The sequence below is a fragment of the Pleurodeles waltl genome, chromosome 3_1 (assembly GCF_031143425.1).
Source record: "Pleurodeles waltl isolate 20211129_DDA chromosome 3_1, aPleWal1.hap1.20221129, whole genome shotgun sequence".
Taxonomy (NCBI): domain Eukaryota; kingdom Metazoa; phylum Chordata; class Amphibia; order Caudata; family Salamandridae; genus Pleurodeles; species Pleurodeles waltl.
The window spans coordinates 418,899,573-418,925,395 of NC_090440.1; the positions used below are offsets into that span (position 1 = coordinate 418,899,573).

The window sequence follows — 25,823 nt, forward strand, 5'->3', positions numbered from 1 at the left end:
GTGTCGTGAAGTGCATTATTCTGAAGCGTTTTCCTCAAGGGAACAAGGCCCACTGGCTTCTTAATATAATGGGTCGGGATCGCACACTTTTCTAGAGCATTTCGTTGCACGTGGCTCAAAGTGGAGGATATTTTATTTTTCTGGTTATTCCCTTGATACTGCATGCACTGTATACTGTATTTAGCGCTATTGTTAAATTCTGTATGCACTGATTATCACTTGCAGTAATTATCGTTATCAATAAACATGGAATGAGTTACCTCTTGTGGTTTCCAGCCCAAAATTTACTAGATTGGGTGTATATGAAGCATTTATCGAGACATGCGGTTTTGGCAATAGTGCATGGCTTGTATTCGCAGCCGTAGCAAGATGTGCCAAGGACCTGGAAAATACCGCATGGTAGATTTTTTGAACATGAAGACTCCATACAGTCCTGACGGTCTTGAGTTAAACAATAAAGGCTCATATCTTCTCTCTTAGGAAACGTTTCTTCCAGTTTCAGGGCTCCGGGGTTGTTCTTCTCTTGTCAGCTTCTCCCTCTCAAATCACACAGACATCCGCCAGTAAGATATTCGAACACCAATCATTTCAAATTAGCAAAGCAGCTAAAAAAGGATATCAAATTATTTCTCAGCTCCAGCCCAGAGAGGAAGTCAGAGTTAGGGAGAAAGTACATAACCCATGTAAATGATTATCTATGTAACTGGAATGACAGATCAATGGCTAAGTTGAACAGGTAAGATAACAGCACCATACATAACAGTTAAGACAACAAGTTATAGAACAATCTTTCATCTGGGTTTCAAGTGGAAAGGCTTCATTGAATAATCTTTAGAAGTGCTAATTGATTTGATATTTCTTTCCACGTAGCGCTTAAATGTAGTTGTAATTACATTAGTCTACATTTCCTGCTAAGGTCTTATTGAGAAACGACTGCAGATTAAAAGTGATTTGAGTTGAAAAACCTTTGCCCTGATAAACACCAATTAATATTGCACCAGCTAATAGTTTTACAATGTGTTCCTCCTCCACTTCTTGTTGGTGTATAAAAGGCATGTACATGGTTCTACACTTGGCTTTCAGCTTACCTTCAGATACATATACGCATATCTGGGTCATGAAAATGGCAAAAGGCTTCTTTGTCAGTCCATTGCTAATGGTCGTAAGCATCTTGCTTTCAATAGCTGCTGTTGCCACTATCATAGCACTGTCAGTGGCGTACTCTGAGGAGAAGGCTACGAATAGTAACTCCAACTTTCCTGACAGTAGCACCTTGATACCCTCAACTGAGGGAGGATCTACAGCTACCTCAAAACCCATCACACCGGCTATCTCTACTTCACCATCAAGTCACCCTTGGAACAGATATAGACTTCCAAAGACCCTCATCCCACAGCACTATGATGTGGAGCTACAGCCCTACCTTGAGAAAGACTCCCGCGGGCTTTACATTTTTAAAGGCAAAAGCACTGTATATTTCAGATGTACAAATGCAACTAACATTATCCTGATCCACAGCAAGAAGCTGAACTACACCATGCAGAGTTTGGTCCACGTATCCCTGAGCTCGGTTGATGGCTTACATCCTCCATTAATACGAAGATCTTGGCTTGAGGTGCCAACTCAGTACTTGGTGGTGGAGCTGAATAGCAATCTGGAGAGTGGGAACAACTATTCAATGTACAGCGAGTTCACAGGAGAGCTGGCTGATGACCTGGCAGGGTTCTACAGGAGTGAATATATGGAAGGTAACGAAACCAGGTAGGAAACTAAGTGGATTTTGCTATTTTAAGAGAATGAATTTCAAGAAAGATCAGTGATTGTATATCATTATATTGAGTGCCACTCACTACTTGTCCTTTTTAAATGTTTTTAAGTTGCCCTTACTTTTTTAATTAACTTTTACTTTTAACTTATTATTGGTATCTTCAGTTTGGAATGTCCCATAGGTAGCGTTGATGATCCAGCGCCTTGTGTTGTACTCGATATAGTGGGCTATGCCATGATGTATATGAAAAACAGGTTGGTTGGCCAGAAACGCCTTGTACATAAACACTGCAAGTACTCTACTATTCCTTCCAGAAATTGATATTCCAAAACCAGGCATGTTTCAAAATTGCTCCAATTTGTAATAAAAGTGATGCGTTCTAGTTAAAATGCTTTCCTTTCTCTGATCAGCGTATTACTCATACGACATATTGCATACTATTAGTTGCCAAAAAGAAATATATCACAACTTCCGCAGACATTTTTTCTTTATGAAAAATCTGTTAAATAAAGAAATGTAATTTACAGAATTCTAATAGCAGTGATTTAATTTTCAAAGCAGGCTACTTGACAAAATTCCACCATAGCCAAAGTAAACTCCACATGCATGTTCTTATAGGCGAACGCATTACATGTAAAAATAACCACATTACAATGTCCAAACAAATATTTTATTACATTACTAATCCTTGGCAGAAATCCAAGTCCCCAACATTAATGGAACAAAATATAGCTACTGTGCAGAATAATAGCACTCTTAACATTGAGAGACATTACTGTACGATGTTGTCTGGGAATATTTGCAAAGAAGTGGCTAAAGTCCATAAAACAGAAGAAATATATATATATTTTTTTAAATAAGATAATCATTTAAACTATGTGTTAAGAAAATATGTGGGATGCAGTTAACTTAGCCCTGTGAAAAAAGCTGTATCAACGAGCTTTAAAAATGTGTTTAAATTTTTTTAGGTCTAGCTGTAAAATATAGAGTTAACTATATAAACTCCTTATAGAAAGATGGTATTCAATGTAAAAGGCCACCAAGGATATAAAACGTTCTCTAAGATCATTGCGAGCAGCCTCCAACTCGCAGTTTTGTAGCAAAAAATTTGAGTGATGGTGAGACAGTTTCCATTACAAGGCAGAGTACACTTGAACTTTAACATCAAAAAGTCTGCAGTTATTTTCCTTTATTTAAAAATATATGATCAATGCAACTAACAAAATATTAAATATTCAATTCGAGCAAAATAGTAATGAAGCCGAAGAAGAGACCCAAAGCAATACATATTTTAGAGAAGAAAAACAACAGCAGTAAAACGCATAATCAAGGACTGTGTTCTTCCAATTACAGATGAGATGACAGGAAGAATTCAAAGCCTGAATCAACATAACATCATTTTTAGGCCGGGCTTGAGACACTTGTCTGTGAGAGCACATTCATAAAGTCCCATGCCCCTCTAAAAAATACATAGAGGGGTTGAGTCTGTCCCATTAACTTGCTGTTTGTTTTGGACCTGCAGACGTCAGCCATTGCATTAAGTCTTTTTTACAGTTTGGATCAGCTTGCAGGGGTATTGTGAAGGCTGCAGTGGTGAATGGAAAAGTCTATCCTGGGATGGCAGCTGCTTTTGCAGCTGTGCATCTGAAGAGGCATTGCTCAGCCCAACTGTGAGAATTTGGGTTGTTGGTTGACTGAGGTGTGGGGACTGGTCAAGCAGCAACCTCAATCCTTGTTAGGGTAAGGCACAAGCCACTCCTAAATTAACCCGTGCTCAATCTTTGGTACCTTGGCACAGAATATTGAGGCTTATCTTACAAGCAATGTGTAAAGTACTTTTTGCAAGACTTCAGAAACAGAGTTATTTTTAACTAAAGACTAAATCAACAAAAATCCAGTCAGTAGAACTGGAGATATGCATTTTTTAAGAGTTCAGTAAAAATAGCACCAAAAGGCAAAAAGTGCCAACTGTGGATAGCTGATTGTGCTGGACCAGGACAAAGTCACAAGTTCAGGCTGACCACCATGGATCATGGACAGGCTAGAGGGACCCAGTTAGGCCTGCTGAACAAAGTACCTTAAATCCTAGTTTGCAGAGCATTGCAAGGGTCCCTGTCTAAATGTGTAGTGCAGCTGAAGTGTCAATTCTGAGATGTGGCAAGGCTGTGATGCTAGGTCCTGTGTCATTGTCAAGGCTCCTGTCTATGAAGGCTTACAATTTGAAGTCTGGCATTAAGGATACATTGCAGAGTCATGGCGATGTAACGGTTCCAAATAGCTGCAAGGCTGTGTTGTCATCAAGGTTGCTCTATCGAGTGGTCCGCAGGCTTGCGCAAAGGATGCATCGTGCTTGGGCGGTTCCAATAAAGTGGTGGTCGGCAGTGTGATGTGGGGTTTTATGATGGGCGAGGCCAATGCAGCAGGGCAATGGCTCTTCTTGGGGGTTGTGCAGTGCAGCATATGTGATTTGTCGGTTCTGCTGGATCCACAGAGATGGCAGAGCACCCTAGGCCCACTTCCAAGGGTCCAGAATTGTAATAGCACCATTTGACAGGGTACACTCAAAGATGGCAGAGTCCGGGTGCTGGGATTGAGGTTGTTGTTTCTGAAGCTCAAGTCAGAAGGCCAGCCAGCTAGCCTTTGGACCACAGCTGGGGTCTTAGGTTCAACAGAACAGATGCAGGTCTAGTCCTTTTCACCCAGGCAAGAAGACAGCAGGTCAGCACAGCAGAGCAAAATTACTTTCAATAGTACAGCAAACCTTCTCCCTGGTGGAGAACCCATAGGTCCAGAAGTATACTGAAGAATTGGTATCAGAGGTCTAATATTTATAACAAGCTCTGCCCTTCAAGTGGGAGAAGCTTCTAGAGGTTTCCCTTTAAAGTCCCCAGGCATTCTTCCTTCCTTGCCCTGGCTCCAGATTAACTACAGGACATATGCAACCCTTTGTATGGAGGCAGGACACATCCTTTTCAAGTGTAAGTAGAGCTGTGCCCAGCTCCTTCCTCTGGTCTTACCAGTGATGGCCCATCCAGGCATTCCTAAGCTCCTCATTGTGTGTGGCTGTCTAAGAGCAACTCACAAAGCCCAACTGTCAACTACAACCAGTAACATGACCCAGAGACAGGCTGCAGGCATCAAATTGCAAAGTTAGGAAAATGGCAACTTTCTAAAAGTGGCATTTTCAAATTATAATATAAAAACTTTACTATAAGTTAGGATTTTGCATTACAATTACAAAGACATCAAACATGGACCTGGTTACCTGCTCCCATTTGGAGGTTATCACTTATTAGATACTGTGAGGTAAATTCAATGTTAGTCTTTGAGAGAGGTTGACAAATTAATGTAAACGCGTTTCACTACCAGGTCATGTAAAACTAAAAAGTCAATGTCTCACATTTTAAATACACTGCACCCTGCCCTCTGTGCTGCCCATGGCTTAACCTAGGGGTAACCTATATGTGTTAAAAAGAATGGTTTGGGCTTGGGAAGAGGTTCATTTTGCCAGTTTAAAAAATGCACAAAGAGGCTGCAGAGGCAGGCGTGGGACATGTTTAAAGTGCTACTTCAGCAGGTGGGACAATCAGGGCTGCAGGCCTACTAGTAGTATTAAATGTACAGGCCCGTAGCACAGGTAGTACCACTTTACTAAGAACTTATAAATAAATTAAACATGCCAATTGAGTACAAGCCAAATCTACCATGTTTTAAGGATTGAGAACAATCACTTTAGCACTGGTAACCAGCCAACCAGAAAGTGTTCAGAAAATAAGATAGTAAAGGCAAAACGTTTGGGGATGACCCTCCAGAAAGATAAAGTCCAACACCAACCACACAGAAGCAAGAGCTCGTGCTGTACATGCAGAGTTTCTGCCACTGTAAATTTGTGGGAGATTATTGCACTGATCGTTTCTGGGCCTGATTGCTCCTCCTCCCTAAGGAAGTCTAGCTATGGTCCGGCTTGACAGCGCACCTGATGCCAGACAGATTTGAGAGGGGCTTTGGCTCATTCCACATGTTGGGAGCCAAAAATGCTTTGATTGGGCAGAAGATGTATGCTTCGAGAAAAAGGGCTTGCCCTCCACTCAACTGTGACCATTTTGTTTAGTTACTCAGCTGCCTGAGGTTGAACTTTTAGGTGCACCAACATGACAATGTAATGCTATTAAACTGTCTCTGACATTGACATTGACTAGACAACTGACATTGACTAGTTATGGTGTTTGTCTTTCTCTACAGCACCACAGATGTGAGTCCATTCAAATTCCTTTATTCATTTAAAGCAAGTTAAGCATAAAGATAGAGACTATGTAAAATGAATGTGACATACAGATGCACACCGTGATAATAAAAGTTTATACACAATTAAAAAATGATAAGAACAAAATCAATAACCCAGAGAACGCCTCAACTTAACAGCACTATTTAGAAGACAAGCATCCCTATAAGTAGTACACTCATCTTGTAACAGTTATAAAAACATTAATGTGGGGAGCCCTTGGCAATAAGGAGAGACAATCGAGTAAGATCTCAATATTAAATTTAGCTTCTTCCTTAATACAAATTAACTTGTGCCCAACTTCATGCAATAATTTGCACTTGCTTAACATCAGTAGGATAGCCCTAGATATCAGTACTATACAAGTATTTGGGTATACATTTACCTTGGTAAATCTTCAGCAACTCTATCAATAGTTTCTTACCCAACCTGGAAGCAAACCCTGAAACTGCAGAAATTGCCCTCCCAAATGTTTCATTTTTGTATTGAATAAGAAGCTTTCAATTTGTCTCAAAGTCAAACAAAATTTCCAAGTAAGAGGCAGAGAAACTTTTGTTAGTATATGACCCCCCTCTTGAAAGGTCTTCATTTTGGTAAATTGAGGACCAGTCAACATTAAAATGATTTGTTAAAATTTGTGCCAGCTCCAGATCATTCAGGAAAGCCACCAACAAATCCAGGAGTAACTAAAGACCCCTTGCAGAACTGCATCATCTGCGTGAGGTAGTGCTGGTGTAGATCGTTTCCCGAGGGAGAGGCAATCTATTCCTTTTGCTACTAGTCTTTTCTTGTCTTTTTATGTACAGGGCAGATAGAAACTGGTTCAAGACACAGTTTGACTGATCCCTCTGGTGGTTAGAAAGGGTAGAGCAAAGGAGGAATCATTAGTATATCATATTATGGCGATGTGTTAGCACAGAAGTCCCTAAAAAAAATACATTTGTTAATGATCATGTACAAATTCAAGCAGTGATTGTTAGTAGACTTACCATGTCTAAATCCATATTGAAGGTTAGACATTATAGGAGACCTATCGCCCCTTGCTGTCAATCTGTTAAGGATGACCCACCACACAAACTTCATGACCAAGTCAATCAATGACATCGGCCTATAGCACTGAGGGTTAATCTTATCCCATTTTTTAAAAATAAGAACCAAAGTTGAGGTGGTCCAGGAATGTGGGAGGGCCTTCCTGGATAGCTGCTTTTAGCATCTGTGTGAGTAAAGGGGCCCATACTTCGGTCTTATTTAAGTGCAACTCAGGCAGGATACCAACTGGCTTTGCTCGTAGAAAGTCCTAAAATGCTATTGAACTTGGCCCACTCTGTAGGGTCACCCCAAACTGTTGCTTTTATCCTCCGTCGTTTGCTTAAATCTGTTTTAGTTTGGCTTTAGGACTGCGCACTTTATTACTGCTAGCCAGTGCTAAAGTGTTAATCATGGTAGAATTGGCTTACACAGTTTTGGCATATAAATTTACTTGTAAGAGTGGTATGCCATTTACCCAAGACCTGAAAATTAAATGCTGCTTGTGGGCCTTCAGCATTTACAGTGCCACCCAACATGTCCCAGGTCTGCCATTACAGCCTAAATACAGTTTTAAACTGCCAATTCAATTTAGCAATATAACCCCGTTGCCAAGCCTTAAACTCAGTTTTTATTGCTTACACGTCATGCTTAAGGAAGGCCTTAGGTAGCCCACAGGGCAGGGTGTATTGTGATTTAAAGGTTGTACATGTACTTTTAAGTTTTACAACTCCTAGTAGTGGAAAAACTCCCAAATACATTTTTCACTACTGTAAGACCTCCCACAGGATAACATTGGTTTGACTTATTACAGGTGAACATTTTGTATTTATTGTAGGAGAATTTTTAATTTCAAACTCTCATTGATGGTAAATTCGAATTTTACGATAACATTTTAAAAATGCCAGTTTTAGAAAGTTGGCATTTCTCTGCCCTATTTGGTGCTTGCAACCTGTTCCTGAGTCACATGATTTTGTGTAGGTGGCAGTTAGACTTTGGTTACTCCTCCCAGATAGCCACACATAAGAGGGATTTTGGTGTGCCTGGATGGGCCATCAAATGGAAGGATGGGTGGCGGAGCTGGGCAAAGCCCCACTGGCAACTGAATAGGCTGTGCTCTGCCATAACATAAAGGACTTGTCACCTCTGCATTGTTCATGCAGACAGCCAGGAATCAGAACAGGGGAAGCAGGAAATGTGAAGCACTTCAAAGGGAATTCTCTAGAAACTTCTACGTCAAAGAAGGCACCAGGTATAAAAACAGGACTGTATGCTCCATTCTTCAGTTCACTATCTAGTCCTGTGGAAAGACCTTCAGAGGACTGCTTGCTATTGTGGCCTGCTGTGTACTCCACAAGACTCGTTTGCTACACCTGGAATGATTTATTTGCTGGGTAGAGCCTGGCTTGAACCCTCAAATGTCTACCCTGCTGTTTGAGCCCTGTTTCTGCTACTAAAACCGCCAGAATGACTTCAAAGGCTTGTTGGCTAGCCTACTGCTCAGAACCTCAGGGATAGAAAAGGCTCCAATCATCTTGAGTCTTGGACTCAAGTCTCAGACCCTTGGAGGTGGTGCTAAAGGTGCCCACAAAACCAAAATCCAAAATGTGGGACTTAGAAAGGTTTTGCCTAAAAACTGCTGTGAGAATTGAGAGAAGGCCAGGAGCAACCTGCTCGTCTATCTGCCCAAGGTGCATTGCCAATTGACATGACTTCATAGCAGCTTCCACTACCTTCTTCTCAACATCAGCAAATCCTGTTCAGCGGTCCTTGGTATTAAGGGTATCTGGTCTTATGGAACTCTCTTTGGATATAGCCTCTAGCCTTGTCCCACTGGAGATTTTCGACTTCCAAAAAAGAGACTAAGGCCCTCATTACAACCCTGGCGGTCAAAGACCGACAGGGTTGTTTTGGCGATCTTACCACCAACATGCTGGAGGTACAATTTGCCATGTTTTGACCTCGGCAGTAGCGCCACAGTCACACCACCGGGGCCGGCGGTTTTCCACCATCGTTGTCCGACAGTTATAATCTGCCAGGGCAGTGCTGCCCTGGGGATTATGACTCCCCTTCCCGCCAGCCTGTCCATGGCGGTAGAGACCGCCATTGAAAGGCTGGCGGGAAGGGGAGTCGCGTGGCCCCTGCACTGCCCATGCACTTGGCATGGGCAGTGCAGGGGCCCCCAGGCACAGCCCCACCCTGCTTTTCACTGTCTGACAGTGAAAAGCGCGACGGGTGCAGCTGCACCCGTCTCACGGCCGCAACACCGCCGGCTCCATTAGGAGCCGGCTGCTATGTTACGGCTGACATCTCCACTGGGCTGGCGGGAATGTTGTGATGTGACCGGCGGATTTGCGGGCCGCATAGGGAGCCGCTTGGCGGTTCAACCTTGGAGGGCAGCCTCCGCCGCCCGCCAAGGTTTTAATGAGGCCCTAAGTCTTAATGTAGAAATGTTCACCAAAAATTAGTCCAGTTGCTCCCTGACCACACTCCCTCCTCGGTGGTAGTGGGCAATAAATTATGCTTCACTGGGACAGGTGGCAGAATTTTTGCCATTACACATGTAATGTGGAGTTCCAGCCAAATTCTGGCATACGCTGCATGGGGGAGTTTTTTTTACACTGGAGACTTGCCAACGGTAACTTGGCAAGCATGAGCGAGAATTGGTGTCCCCTAGAGTGATTTTTGGTCACTTGGAGAGATTTTCTCTCTGCAAACGGTTGCAGTCAGTCACAATCATTTGTGGTGAGGAAGCTGTCACTTGAGTAGGAAATCTACTCAAGCAGCAGCTAAATCAACTCATGCAGCAACACCCTTCTAGGGTGAAACCCAGCTAGCTGGGGTAATGTTATGACAAAGGGACTCTATTATCCTTAAAACCAAAGCCGGGATGATTAAAAATACGCCAAAAAAGGAGCTGTTCTTCAAGCAGCTAGCTTGAAATAGATTTTCCTTGGTTTGATTTTTAAGGAAAGTTTTAGGCCTTTTGATTTCTGCTTTGTATCTGATTAGACAGTCAGCTACCAATGATTTCGTTCTAGGTTTAGACCTCAGAGCTCTTCTATATGCCAAGGAACATCCTCTGTTAAACCATCTACAGATATGCACATGCCTTCTTGATGACAAAAGTGTGAGAAGGGCCCTAACTTTGTGACAAATGCTAATAAATGTCCTTGTGCTCTCACTGTGCAAGGAATTATAATTCAGAACAATAGCAAACTCTGAAACACAGCAGGAAAACAACTCTATTTCAAAATATTTAGGAACCACACATGATCATCATGGTCTTCTCTCTTGGTGGGTAACAGCCCACTTACTGCTGTCACCTTGGATGCTTCTTATAGCTAACTATCTCCACCCCAACAAAATACAGAGTTGGTTATGATCACTAAAGCTATTTGATAGGATTTTTATAACATTTGTCTGAGTATGAATGGGGGGGCAGAAGGAAAGACACATTCAATTGCAGAGGCACTGCCCCTTCCTGAAAAAGTGGGCAAAATTTGATGGCTTACAGAAGGGGCAATTTGTCAATAGAGTAAGCTAAATTAAACTAATTTAAAATAGAGTTAAGCAAGTCCCCTTGCCGTGTATATTTCCTAGACTAATCATACAGCAACATTTGTGGCTAATGCTTTTTCTGGAACCCTCACATCAAGGGATGTTAAAGTTGCCTGCTAGCAAAACATTAATAAACACTGTATTTCCCAAATTAATGCTTTTCATAAAGGACATCAAAGCATGTAAGTTTTCCATATTGTATGATGACGGCTGTCAATATAAAAATTCAGCAATAATAATTTGGGAGCACTCAGGAGAGTTATCATTAAGGCTTGAAGATTAGGAACACCAGTAACTAGCTCTTCTAGCTTTTCCTAAAGAAGCAATGAGGCCAAAATGGCCCATACTCCTTAATCTCTCCCTGAGCTGGATGCAGTTGCAGGAACAAAAAAGAGTTATACCCATCTACATAAAAACAGTTCGATGTATTGCAGGTTTCCTACAAACGAATCACACTAAAATACTTTAAAATGCACACCTACTTATAATTCCTGCGTTGTTACAACTTATAAATTCTAGGTCATTAGAATAAGTATTGTTGGATGTCGCAGTTGCGTCTATGGTCTGGCCTAGTTCTTAAATATTTGCCTGTTAGTTAAATTTGAGTGACACTTTCCCAAAAATTCAGAGGCTCAAACATGTTTGATGTGTTTGGTAAAAACAAAAAAATCAGGAAGAACATATCTAGTTTGATGGACAGGTTAAGACGTCAACAGAGAGTTATCTGCAACTTCAAGCCTAGGGGAAAAAAACTATAGTTAAAACCAAAACTGAAGAAGAAAGGTTTGCTTTGTGTGATGCCATAGAAGTCAATAAATGAGCGGCCACCCCATGTATATTAAATTTATCACCACATAGTTACCCTCATTTTTTTTTACATCTTTCCCAATCCAGCCATATCTTACCATGTTGATATGTTGAGTCAGGCTGGTCCCCACAGCGGTATGCCTCCCCACACAGTGGGTAACCTTATTATTAAATTGCAATGAACTTTCATTTCCACCTTCCTTCAGCTGGGGGACATTTCCTAAAACCACAACAAAATGGGTGGCATCAGGAATTAAATTAATGGTAACACCTGGTCTAGCTGCCAAAGATTCCTTGGAACCCGATTAAAGTTTACCTAAGCCATAGAAAGCAAAAAGATTTTTTTGGGGGGCGTTTCTGCTGGTACCTAAACTTTTGACTCACAGGGTTGGTCAGTATTTTAGGAATAATCCCTAAAGGTGCCAGAGAATACATGGGTCTCGCTACTGTTACAGTGGGTCTATCCAATCTACCTACACAGATATAACATAGGCTTAGATTCAGGTAACTGAAACACATCCTTATTAAGAAGCTTGCCCATCCCAGCCCTTTACCCCACTGAGCGGACTGCTCCATGGACAACATTATTGTTCAAAATTGTAGCATTGGAGTTAATTTTAGCAGATAATTCAGAAAGCGATTGTTCAATGGGCCAAAGTCATTTACTACAGGCCTCAAATAATCTTTTGATCAATCGTTAAATTTTAGAAAATTGTTTATCTATTAAAAGGTCAAACTGGATACTCTTCAGGTCACAAGCTGTCTCCTCCTGGCTGAAGGTAGCTCTTGAGGTCTTTGCCTTAGGACCAACTGCCTCTCTTGTTTCACTTTCTCATGCAGGGGGCAGGGTATCTGAGGAAATCTCCTTCAGGGGAGCCAAGTTGGCACTAACATGATGAGCGCAGCCTGAACAGTCACAAGATTGCTTCCTTGAGGGTTACCCACCCAGCTCAATTGCTCGTGCCTTGAGAGAGGAGTGCTATGCCCCTTCCTCCTCCTCCTCTCCTTTCTAGCAGGGGTTCTGGTGGTCTTAGTCCCCCCCAATGGACAGTTATGCAGGAAGTCTCAGGCATCACATACTGCTGTATAGGAAACAATTGAGCCCTTTATAGCACTATGACACCTCTTTCTCCTCTCCTCTCCAGCAAGGCATTTCAGTTAGCATAATTTCCTGCAATGGCAAGTAATGCAGGACGTCTCAGGCAGCATGTCCCACCCTGCAGAGAATAAGTGAGTGCCTTATTGCGTCATGGCCACTCCTTCTACTCTACTCTACAGCAGGGGATTCTGCTTGGTGTAGTCCCCCCAGTAATGCAGGAAGTCTCATGTAGAGGAGAGTCATTAACCTACATGTATTTTTAGGTTTGGCTTGAGAGTGCACCTGTCACCTGACCTTTTAATTGAATTGTTTATATTTCATTCTGCATATGTGACAGGCACAGACTGTGAAGAGGGAGGAAGGGCAGTGCCAGGAAGAAGGTTTAATGGTGGTGAGTTTGCTCAGAAAGTGACTGACTGAGACCCAGGAGTGCTAGTTATAATGGTCTGCATCCAAGACAAAGCCCTCAACTGGATCTCATCCTTCCTCTCCGACAGAACCCAGAGAGTCCGACTCTCACCCTTCCGCTCCAAAGCCACCAACCTCATCTGCGGCGTCCCCCAAGGCTCCTCTCTTAGCCCAACGTTGTTCAACGTCTACATGGCCCCCCTCGCACAACTGGCCCGTCATCACAACCTCAGCATCATCTCCTACGCCGACGACACCCAGCTCGTCCTCTCCCTGACCAAAGATCCGCTCACCGCCAAAACCAACCTCCACGAGGGACTAAAATCCATCGCCGAGTGGATGAGCAACAGCCGCCTGAAGCTCAACTCCGACAAGACGGAAGTCCTCATCCTCGGACGCACCCCCTCGGTCTGGAACGACTCCTGGTGGCCCACCGCCCTCGGACCCCCACCCACCCCAGCCAGCCACGCACGAAACCTCGGCTTCGTCCTCGACTCTGCTCTCACCATGTCCAAACAGATCAACGCCATCTCCTCTTCTTGTTTCAACACCCTCCGCATGCTCCGCAGGATCTTCAAGTGGATTCCAACAGGAACCAGGAAGACGGTGACTCAAGCCCTCGTCAGTAGCAGACTTGACTACGGCAACGCACTCTACACAGGCATCCCAACGAAAGACATCAAACGACTCCAACGCATCCAGAACGCATCTGCCCGCCTGATCCTCGACATACCCCGCCGATGTCACATCTCCCCCCACCTGAAGGACCTCCACTGGCTCCCTGTGGAAAAAAGGATCACCTTTAAACTCCTCACCCACGCACACAAGGCTCTACACAACACCGGACCCACCTACCTGAACACCAGACTCAACTTCTACGTCCACACACGTCAACTCCGCTCTGCCAACCTCGCCCTCACCATCGTCCCCCGACTCCAGCGCAAGACCTCTGGCGGCAGATCCTTCTCCTTCCTCGCCGCCAAGACCTGGAACTCTCTCCCCACCTCACTACGCCAGACCCAGGACCTCCTCACCTTCAGGAGACTCCTCAAGACATGGCTCTTCGAACGCTAGCAGCACCCCCCCCCCCCAGCGCCTCGAAACCCTGTCGGGTACATAGCGCGCTTTATAAATTCACTGATTGATTGATTGATTGATTGATCTGTCAGTCACTCAAAGTCATGTGTGAGAACTGTTTCTACTGCACATACGTGCTGTTTCACAAGAAAATGACCATAATGAGCAGTGGCCATTGCAGATTCTGCAAGAGGATGGGCATGAAGCTGAGAGTACTGCTTGCTTTGGGATTCCTAGTTTGCTTAAGAGTTTATTTAAACATGCCTTACATTTGTCTTGTTTCCCATTCTTAAATTCCTATTGGTCAGGTCAAGCAATTTGAATTGTTCTGTTTCTGCATGGCACACAGAGTCAGTGCAATCTTAATATTGTGAGGAAACCTGATATTGTCCTTACTCAGCAGTCACCCCTGATGTTTCTGGGTAGTTCTTGCATTTTCACACTGTGAACTCCTTTCACCCCGCCTACCCCACCACCACCTGTTCCCTGATAACACTGCAAATATTTCAAGATTTTCTGCAGTAGTGGAAAGGACCAAGTTGGAAACCAAAATAGGCCCTTGCAAAAATGGTCAAACCAGTCCTGCTGCTTTCCTCCTTGCTGATTCTCTCTCTCTTTCTCTCTGTCTCTCCTCAAGCCTCCCCGGCCAGCTGTAATTATCTTGGAAATCTGAAGAAAGTGACAGAGGCAGAAGCCCTCTGGTTTAAGAATTGGCTTCCAAGGGTGCCAGCCCACAAGGGCAATATCCAGTAGGAGAGAAAAGGCAGAGTCTGGATGTGGAAGTGTTTCAAATAGCAAAAAGCAGTTATAGGATGTATGCCATTACGCACACATCATAAAACACAAGGCCCTAAAAGGTCAATTTTTAAAAATAAGTTGTAATAATTGGCTCAATTTTTTTTGAAGTCATGTTTTTTCATTTAGAAGGCACTGGCTAGTGGTGACCTCAACATTCACCTTGCCACAGTGCAATCAAGCTTTCATAGGATTTGTATATTATCACGCTCAACTACCTGAATTGCTAGGTATGTAGCATACATTTAGGTACTGTCCCTTATTATCATTTTTTTGTGACAGTTTATGCATTGTATTAATCAAAGTACTAATGGTTTAGTTGTAAAGTGGTGCATTGGAAAGCCATATTAACATGCATTCACTGTATGTCAACTGATAAAAAACACGTGGTAAAAAGTAAAAAGAAAATTAGCTCTGCACCATGCTAGCGGAAATGTATTAACAGAAGTATTTCATTTAAAGGTTACTGTAAGATTAACACAAATGGGAGTTCATTAATGTTAAAATTATGATTCTGATGTTAAATTGTGCTTTATTTGTATGGTCTTTATGTGCTGTTTTAATTCACTTACATTAGCCTGAATGAGGCCTGAAAGGCCCTCTGCTCACAACTGTGCAGAAGTAATATTGCGAAAGTGAACCTTTCTTTCAGATTTTGTTCTCATGATAATGCTGGAGTGGTAATAGATGTTTCATTGTTTTACGCATAGTGAGCATGGAAAGTTGTCCTTGAGTATAGTACGTTAAGGACTGTGGACTAGCAACATATAAGAATGTTACAATGTATATGGATGAGACCAGATGTGAATATTTGCTACCTATTGGTAATGGGTGTTAGAAATGTGGTCTTTGGTTAGCAGTCAGGTTACCCCCTGTCCAAGCAAGGGGTAGTCAGGGTAAAGGAGAATCACCCTCAGCTAACACCCGCTCACACCCTTGGTAGCTTGGCACAAGCAGGCAGGTTTAACTTCAGAGTGCTAGGTGAAAAGTATTTGTACTAACACACACAGTAAACTACACTACAAAATGACACAACACAGGTTTAGAAAAATAGAAAATATTTATCTAAACAAAACAAGACCAAATCAACAAAAATCAAACTTACAAAAGTCAAGTTATTAATTTTAAAAGCAAAATAGTCTTAATTCCTTTTGTAAACAGGTAAAACACTGTCAGCATTGAAAAGTACCTGGGTAGAGTCAAAATAACACGCATGGGTGAGTGTGCATCGAAAAAGGTAAGCGGTGCATCGATTTCTCACCCGCAAGTGAGATCGGGCGTTGTTTCTCCTTCTCCGGTGGGCGTGCGTCGGTTTTCCTCTCCGCAGGAGAGCGATGTGTCGATCCGGGCAGAACTCGGGTCCGGGCAGGCGTTGTGCTGTTTTTCAGCACCCAGCAAGGTTTGCGTCGAAAATCCTGCCGCACTGTGATAGCAAAACCGCACTGTGTGGGTTGCAATGTTACCAGCCTCCGTTAGCGATTCAGCACGTCATTTCTCCAGCCGGGAGTGTCGATCTTCCAGCCGCGCTGCAAGTGTTGCGTTGATTTCAGCCATGGAGCCAGTGGTGCTTCGTTTCTTCAGCCGCGTCTGAAATTTCCCCGCACGGCCGTCAGTGTGTGGATTTCAAACTTGGTCTGCCGGCTTCACCGTTCAAAGCCCCAGGAACTGGATAGGGCACCACTTGGCAGGGCAGGAGTCTCAGCAGAGTCCAGGTGCTGGCAGGGGAAGTCTTTGATGGCCCTGGGACTTCAACAACAGGAGGCAAGCGCAGGACAAGCCTTTGGAGATTTCTTCACAAGCAGGAATGGACAACAAAGTCCAGTCTTTGTCCCCTTTCACCAGGCAGAAGCCGCAACTGCAGGCTAGCTCCACAAAGCACAGTCACAGGCAGGGCAGCACTTCTCCTCAGCTCGTCTCCAGGCAGAGGTTCCTCTTGGTGCCCAGAAATGATCTAAAGTCTGTGGTTTTGGGTGCCCTTCTTATACCCATTTTGGCCTTTGAAGTAGGCTTACTTCAAAGGAAAGTCTCTCTTGTTTGTGAAATCCTGCCTTGCCCAGGCCAGGCCCCAGACACACACCAGGGGGTTGGAGAGTGCATCCAAAGGGAATCTACGCTTTAATCATATTTAAAGACACCCCCTTGGGTGGGTGTTGGCACCCCCATTCACAAAGGGGAAGGGGTCCCTTGGAGACCCCTTCCTGTTTGCGAATGGGTTATCGCCTCCTTTAAGGAGTTGGTAAAGTATGATTATTTTGCGACCGCCTTCCTTGCCTCAAAACATTCTTATATATAAGTGTAACACGCTATCAGGATGGGATGCCCTTTACATGCCCCTTCCTAATAGTGACGCTCAAACCCTATTTTGTGAGTCAGTAATAGCTACTGATTTGCAAAATAGGGTTGGTACATAGTAAAATGCATTGTACCACTCATAAATGGACCTATGGATCATTTGCTACCAGTAAAATGCATTGTACATCTGGCCCTTAGAGATTTTCCCCATGATCCACAGAAGAAGGCTTCTGACCGAGCTTATGAGAAGCTGATGCCTTTTCTCTTTATTTTTTTTTGCCCATTGTAGTTAGTGATTTGTTGCCCCAGATTTCCTTTTTTTCCTGATTGGTATTCCGCTTGCTCCATCTAGCTAAACTTGATTGATTTAAATTGCCCTAGTGCTTATTAGAACTGAGCAGCGCTTGTTTTCTGTACATCAGGTTATTCTTTTGATGTTCTGTATTGTATTCGTTGAATGTTTAGCTCTGCTAATGTTCTTTCCTTTGATCGCCTTGGGCAGCCCTTGCTAATATTGTCTCTTTATAACTTTTTTTGAGAACTGTCTCCATGACTTTGAGTCTAAGCTTGTAATATAAACCATTGGACTTTATTTCAGACTGGAGTTTACTTTGTAGGGCCGCATTGGTCATACTGCGGTAATGATAACTGATTTGCTGTAAATTCTAATGATTTCTCACCACACCCTTATGCTGGGTTCAAAGATTCATTGGCCTCGTCAAGCATTGATTCCTGCGAAGGAAAAAATGTGTTAGCAATACCAATGCAACTACCCCCTCACACATATACACTGTCCACAGAAGAGTTTAAGGTCCATATTTATACTTTTTTCACCACAGTTGTGTCATTTTTTGTTTTACGCGAATGTGGTGCTCCATATTTATATTTTGATGTTAGACACGTCTTGCACCATTTTTTAGATGCGTGAACCTACGCTGCATCAAGGAGATGAAAGGTATTTATTCCCATCTAAAACTGGTGCTATCCCCATAGCCCCATATTGCACCCCATGTGCTAAAATGCTGCAGGGGTGGGAGGAGGAGCCAAATAATGGAGCAAAGCTTGCTTTGCACCATTATTTAACATCTGAGTCAGACCAGGCATTAGGGGACTTGTGGACCAATTTTCATGGTCAGACACCATGGAATGGGTCCACCGGTGCCCTCCCCAAACCCCAGGAACACCCCCACCAGAGGGACGCAGGAGGATGGGGGACCCCATCCCAGGTAATTAGAGGTACGTATTTTTTAAACTTTTTTAAAGTGCCATTGAGGGCCCTAAAATGGGCCCTCCTACATGGAACTGGGTGTAATGGCCATGCACAGGTGACCCTTGTCCCCTGTGATGGACAATGGGGTGGTGGGCATGACTCCTGTCTTTTACAAGACAGGAGTCATGTGGTATGGATGGTTTTGTGTCGGAAAATTACACTAGGCTGGTTAAAGGCATTTTTTTTGTCTCTAACCAGCCTAGCGTTATTTTTTGGCACAAAACCCTCTTCTCCCATACCGCCACCCCCACCCAGCTAACACCCTTTTTTTTTTTTAACGCTAACCCACCATTTGCACCAGCTTGCAGGTTTCCATAAATTTGGCACCCAGCTGGCACTCTGGAATGAAGCAAAGCAGCACAGTTTTGCGTAAAAAGTATAAATATGGGCCTAGGTCTCAAGGTATAAAGCTTCATTGGGAAGGACCCTGAGCAACATTAAACTGATGCTGACAACTTCCTAGAACTCCAGATTTTTCCCACTTAAAGCTTTTCCCCCTTCGTTGACTGCTTCTCAGAGACCTCACCCTTCATCAAACTGTCATCAATGAGCCCATCTCTGGGTCTATCTGGCAGCCTTGACTATGCAGAGGACTCTACCTTTTTAGATTGTTAGTATTATTGTTGTTATTATTAATGAGAAGTACAATGATAATAACTAAAATGATAACAATAATAATACGTGTTAGACCTGACAGCCTTAGGGTGGTCACCCCTAACTTTTTGCCTGCCTCCCTCCACTTTTTGGACACTGTTTTTGCTGGTTTTTAGACTCTGCCCACTTTACCACTGCTAATCAGTGCTAAAGTGCATATGCTCTCTCCCTTTAAACATGGTAACATTGGATCATACCCAATTGGACTATTTAATTTACTTATAAGTCCCTAGTAGAGTGTACAATATGTGCCAAGGGCCTGTAGATTAAATGCTAGTGGTGGGCCTGCAGCACTGATTGTGCCACCCACTTAAGTAGCCCCTTAACCTTGTCTCAGGCCTGCCATTGCAAGGCCTGTGTGTGCAGTTTCACTACCAATTCGACTAGGGCATTTAAAAGTACTTTCCAAGCCTAAAACTCCCATTTTTCTACATATAAGATACCCCTAAGGTATGCCCTAGGTCAGTGGTTCCCAACCTTTTGACATCTGTGGAGCCCCATTTTATCAATACTGGAGCCCGGGGACCCCCACTGAATCATTATTGGAATCCGGGGACCCCCACTGAGTCATTACTGATAGTTGGAACCTAATATTATTACATTTTCTAAGCAGTCGCGGACCCCCTGAGGAGGCTTCGCGGACCCCCAGGGGTCACTTGCCCACAGGTTGGGAACCACTGCCCTAGGTAACCCATAAGGCAGGATGCTGTGTAGGCAAAAGGCAGTACATGTACCTGTGTAGTTTACATGTCCTGGTAGAGTAAAACTCCTAAATACGTTTTTACACTTCTGTGAGGCCTGCTCCCTTCATAGGCTAAAATTGGGGCTGCCCTCATACATTGTTTGAGTGGTAGCTGCTGATCTGAAAGGAGTAGGAAGGTCATATTTAGTACGGCCAGAATGGTGATATAAAATCCTGCTGACTGGTGAAGTTGGATTTAATATGACTATTTTAGAAATGCCACTTTTAGAAAGTGAGCATTTCTCTGCACTTATATCTTTCTGTGCCTTACAATCCACGTCTGGCTAGGTTTAGTTGACAGCTCCTTGTGCATTCACTCAGACACACCCCAAACACAGGATACTCAGCCTCACCTGCATACATCTGCATTTTGAATGAGTCTTCTTGGGCTGGGAGGGTGGAGGACCTGCTCTCACTCAAAGGACTGCCACACCCCCTACTGGGACCCTGGCAGACAGGATTGAACTCAAAGGGGACTTGGTGCACTTCTAAGCCACTCTTTGAAGTCTCCCCCACTTCAAAGGTGCATTTGGGTATATAAACAGGGCCTTTGCCCCTTCCAACTCAGACACTTCCTGGAGAAAAAACTTGTAACCAGAACCTGCATCCTGCCAAGAAGAGCTGCCTGGCTGCCCAAAGGACTCACCTGACTGCTATCTGTGAAGGACTGCTGCCTTGCTGTTGCCCTGCTGCCTTGTTGCTCTCTGGCTGTGGTGAAGAAGTGCTCTCTAAGGGCTTGGATAGAGCTTGCCTCCTGTTCCCTAAAGTCTCAAGACCAAAAAGACTTCATCTCTTCAAGAAGGACTCTTTGTGCGGCAAAATCCAATGCACAGCCTGCCAGAAACGACGCACAGCCGGCCCCGCAGTGAAAATGTCACCACAAGTAGAACCGGAACGGCGCACCCCGACTTAGCAACGAGAAGATTGATGCAGCGCCAGCGTAGCTACTGGAAATTCAATACACGGCCCACTGGATGGAACACAGCCGAGCCGGAACGACGCAGCCCGACTTCCAGAGAGGAATCGACGCAGCGCCTGCTGTGCGGTAGAAAATTTGACGCAACACCCGCCACCAGATCAACGCAGTTCCTGTGACTTCATCTTGCCAGTGCAGGAAATCCACGCACCGTCCCTGGGGCAACTGAAAACCCCGCAACCCGAAGAGGATCCACGACCGAGCCCCAGAAATCGATGCACAGCCGTCCCTGTGTGGAAACTAAACGATGCATCGCCGTGTGCGGCCCGAGAAATCAACGCACACCCCTTTGTTCTCACGCTTCTCCTCCTCTGCGGCCCTTTGCGGAGACTTTTCACGCGAAAGAGACTTTGTTTGCTTTAAAAAGACTTAAGACACTTTATATCACTTTTCAGTGATATCTCTACATTTACTTATTGCATCTTTGATCGTTTTGACCTGCATTTATCCAGATAAATATTATATATTTTTCTAAACACTGTTTGCTATATTTTTATGGTGCTATATGATGGTATTGAATGATTTATTGCACAAATACTTTTACACATTGCCTTCTAAATTAAGCTTGACTGCTCAGTGTCAGGCTACCAGAGGGTGGGCACAGGATAATTTGGATTGTGTGTGACTTACCCTGACTTGAGTGAGGGTCCTTGCTTGGACAAGGGGTAACCTGACTGCCAACCAAAGACCCCATTTCGAACAATAATAATAATCTCATCATCAGAATCATCATAATATTAAAAGTTTTATATAATGCTATTTTGCCTGGCACAAAGAATCAGCAGAAGGAGACGTTCAACTCACCTTGCCGTGCTTCTGACATAAGATGAAAGGCTAATGCTATAGTTAATGGAAAATATGTTCTATGCATGTGATTGTAATAAAAAATGCATATAAATAATTTCACTAGAAAAATTGAAACGTTTTAAATTGTATGTAATGGCTATGCACTGTTCATCGGTTTATCGTGAAAATCCAAAAATGGGGCTTAAGTTAACTTAAAACTCTGCTTCATTTCAGAATCATTGCGACTACACAGATGGAAGCAACTGATGCCAGGAAAGCCTTCCCGTGCTTTGACGAGCCAGAGATGAAGGCCACTTTTAATATCACTTTGATCTATAAGCCACAATTTGTTGCACTGTCAAATATGCCGAACATAAGTAAGCTACTCACATGAGGTAGACAAAGACTACTTACAAAAATGTCAAATTTCAGTGCAGGATGTTGTTTCTGTATTGGGAATGCAGGAGTTAAAAAGATAAGTCTAACACAAAAACAGCACTGGGATAACAGAAATGAGGCCATCTGATATAACAGTAGACTGTCTGTTTGGACTGGTGAAGGGGTTTCAATGTATGCCTGTTCCTAGTGAGCCAGGTACTACATCAGAGTGTGACGATTCCATGTATCATCCTCCGAAGGTGATCATGACTACACCCTCACTCTTATCTATACTCTCACTTCTGCCTCCCTTGCATTGTGGACTTAGATGTATCCCTTCAGTTGTAGATAGCATAGATCTGGCAACTCGAACTGGAGTGGTGATGGTGATTGCCCAACCTTCCTCTGACAAGGGCCAAGATGAAACCCCCATCAGGGTCAGTATTTGACTACTTTCCCACAAAGGGTTGGGAAGAGAATGCATGGCTATTTCTTGGTCCACAGTTGTATTCATGAAGAAAAGGTTTGCACCCATTAGTATATTTCACAGTACACACTAGTGGCTTTACTCCTGTCCCAGAAAGTTCAGGCTAGCTTGCAGCAGGCCTACACATTGGGATTCCTTCATGGGACTAAGATTTGCCCCACAGATATTCTGGGAAGCAAGCAGTTAGTAGACCCCCCATCCTCTCGTCATGGCCACGCTAAACAGGGAAAGTCCTATCTGGCTGGGGAAAAGCAGTGCTTTCAGAACCGAATATGAGGAGTTACCCTGATATATTCTCTTGAATCCTCCAAGAGATGATCAAGGTTGCTTGCTATCCTAGCCTAGATTAACTGGTGAAGAAACCTTCTCAGGACTGTTTTTAACTCCTACTCCAGCCCTCTCTCAAAAAGATAAAGTGTAGAAATAGAAAACACCCTGTGATAGGGAGGGCCTCTCCCTCACAGGCATGGTATTCAAACTCAAAGGCAGCACAGTCTTATTTGATCTATTTTCTTTAGCGCTGATGAGTTATGGTTCATCTTGAGTTTTTTCATTTATTTTAATTTGTATAATATATGACAATCTACATTTCACAAATGGGCATTCACATGAAATTATAAACACCCTTCCAACTTAGCTGCCCGTATTCCACAGCTAACTATATCATTGAAGTCAACCGTTAGTCTTCAATATAATAAAAGATTGCATGTTTACATACTTCTTAAATGCGAGAGGGTAGAGGGGATACAGAGGGGACAGAAAACATATTCGTTTATGCAGTGTAATAACAAGCATTGGTGAACAGCTGATAAAGAGGACAAAATAGAATAGGGTGGAATATAACAGATGAGACCTGTGTTTAGAATCACACATTCTGCTTTTACTCATACATAAAAAATCAGTTCAACATGTTTTCCACGGATTCCAAACCATTCTTTACATTCAAGGCAAGACAGATATACCAGAATGGATCTAATTTCGGAAAATAATATATATATATATATATATATATATATATATATATATATAGTATTAAAGATGGTATCAGTCAGAAACCCGTACAGTAGAACAAACACATGTAAAGCAAGATGGGTCATGACAGGTCAGTAGAGGCACCTGAATGTAGCAATTTATTGACAAATTATAACACATATGAACCGTCTTCAATGACGTGGAAACACCTCAGCTTGTCTTGTTCATGTCAACAAGTGTCGAACAAATGTCAGAAAACTATCTGATTTAATTTGCAATCTTCTCAAGAGGCCATATTATACATTTCTATAAGCCGTTTATCCAAACTTGGAAAGTGTGGTGAGCTTCAATGTCCCAAAATACATATTTTTGCACTGGTCAGTGCTGTCACCAACCAATATCCGCTATGGGAGGACAGAGCAAAAATATTAATCATATTGTGTAAACGAACTATCTTACCGGGACTTTGTGATACCTTTATTTAAAACTTCTGGTACTGATGCCCAGACGTCCTCATTACAATCGACTTCAAGCCTCTTTTGTCACATCACACAGATGAGCTACCAGAAGCGTAGAATATAAATGTTTACCAGCATATTGTACAGACCCAACATAACGTCCTTATGCTGCCCCCATAGCCTCAGGTATTGCAAGACTCCGAGATGTTCAAGCCTGATGGCCCTATCCTGTTCCTAAGGCACAGTTGAATATGTATGTGTTTTCATTTTAAGGTGTCCTGTAACATAATGAAAGGCTTGAGCTCTCCATTTATAAACACCTGGTCCAAGGTGAAGACACTGGCCACATTGTACTCATTCCCATTATTGGATCATCCTCCTATGCACAGACCTGTGTTATTCCTTAAAATACATGTTTATGGAGTTTAGCATCACAACACCCTATGTGCTTTTCACCACATGTTGACCAAGGTTTGCACCCTAGGGTTCTTAGCCCACGAGCCCAACATTTTAGATGCATACTAATTGCATTTACTTTTTACCTATGTTGAGTTTGTGTTCTATTTTACACAGGGATGTGTCAATGGTCCTCGGTCACATAAGTGCAATCTGTGACAAACGGAGTATTGTATCACAATGTTCAATACCGGTTTAGACTCATGTCCCATATCTTCTAGGAAATATCAATTTAGAAGCATATCTCACCATGCAAACATTCTAATTGATCTGCCTTTCGATCTCTGGTTTGCACACTTAACCATCAATGAAAACTATACAGAATATGTAATTTACAGGAGGGGTTACAAGAATTTGTATGGCTGGAACCCGGAAATAACGGGGCAATATGTACAATATTTGATTTTTGTCTCAAACCATATCAGCATAAAAGGAAATGCACACTGACTTTTTACAGGTAAATGCTGCTTCACAAACAAAAAACAATGAAGAAATGTTAAAATAAATAAATAAATGCAGCTGCGACCAATTCATATAGACGGTGTCCATTTTGGCAGTTAGCAGGTTGAAGTTATCCTCCACTGTTCTATGCCAACCCTATGTTAATATATACCCTATATATTTCCGCTTATCTGACTTCAATTAAGTTAAAAGCCACTACAGAGACAAATGTCCTGACACAGGATGATGGCAATGCCTATCCTTTGTCCCAGTTCATATTTTAACCTGATATATTGAAAAAAAAGCAGTTATATAATTCATATGAGTCGACAGGAATAATTGTGAATTAGGGAGTGGAAGTAATAGGCCATCTCATTTGGCAATGAAATTGTTTCCAAGATCCATTTGATGCAAAGAACGTGTTGGGATTAGCCCTTTCTGCAGGGTCATCCTGTTTACTTAACCCATTTTTGTTGGCTTTTAGGACTCTGCAGCTTGTGCACCCTTCTTTAAACATGGTATACATGGTTTACACACAATTGGCATATTTAATTTACTATAAGTCCATGGTAAAGTGGTACTGCATGTTCCTAGGTCATGTAAATTAAATGTTACTAGTGGCCTGCAGCACTAATGGCGCGACCTATGTAAGTAGTGCTCTAACCATGTCTCAGGCCTGCCATTGTTGCTTGTGTGAACAGTTTTACCTGCACTCCATCGCGGTTGGCCTGAACTTTGCCAACCAGAGGGTTAAGTACAGGTTCATTTAGTTTTAAACCGCCATGTTGACCGGACAAAATAAATCTTTTGTCAGGCCCAAATCTTCCTTTTTAATACATATGTCACCCCTTGGGTAGGCCTTGAACAATCCAAAGGACGGGTATAATGTATTTGAAAAGCTGGACATGTACTTTTAAGATTTACATGTACTGGCTGTGAAAAACTCCTACATTCGTTTTTCACTACTGTAAGGCCTACCTCTCCCATAGGATAACATTGGAGTTAACTTATTACATTTTATTGGCTGTAAATTCCAATTGGGAGCAGGTAGAGGGACTGAGTTTGGTGCCTAAAGAATTGTAATTAAA

At 42.9% G+C, this 25,823-nt stretch overlaps 1 protein-coding gene across 1 annotated transcript in view; it reads left to right on the forward strand.

The window, feature by feature from the left end:
• The first annotated feature begins 966 nt into the window (after positions 1-966).
• Positions 967-25,823, forward strand: part of LOC138284181 (aminopeptidase N-like) — a 280,304-nt gene continuing 255,447 nt past the window's right edge. Inside the window, exons 1-2 of the mRNA XM_069222678.1 lie at positions 967-1,761; positions 21,778-21,920. Of these exons, the coding sequence (XP_069078779.1) occupies positions 1,016-1,761; positions 21,778-21,920 (889 nt within the window). The 5' untranslated portion in view covers positions 967-1,015. The remainder of the gene's footprint in view (positions 1,762-21,777; positions 21,921-25,823) is intronic.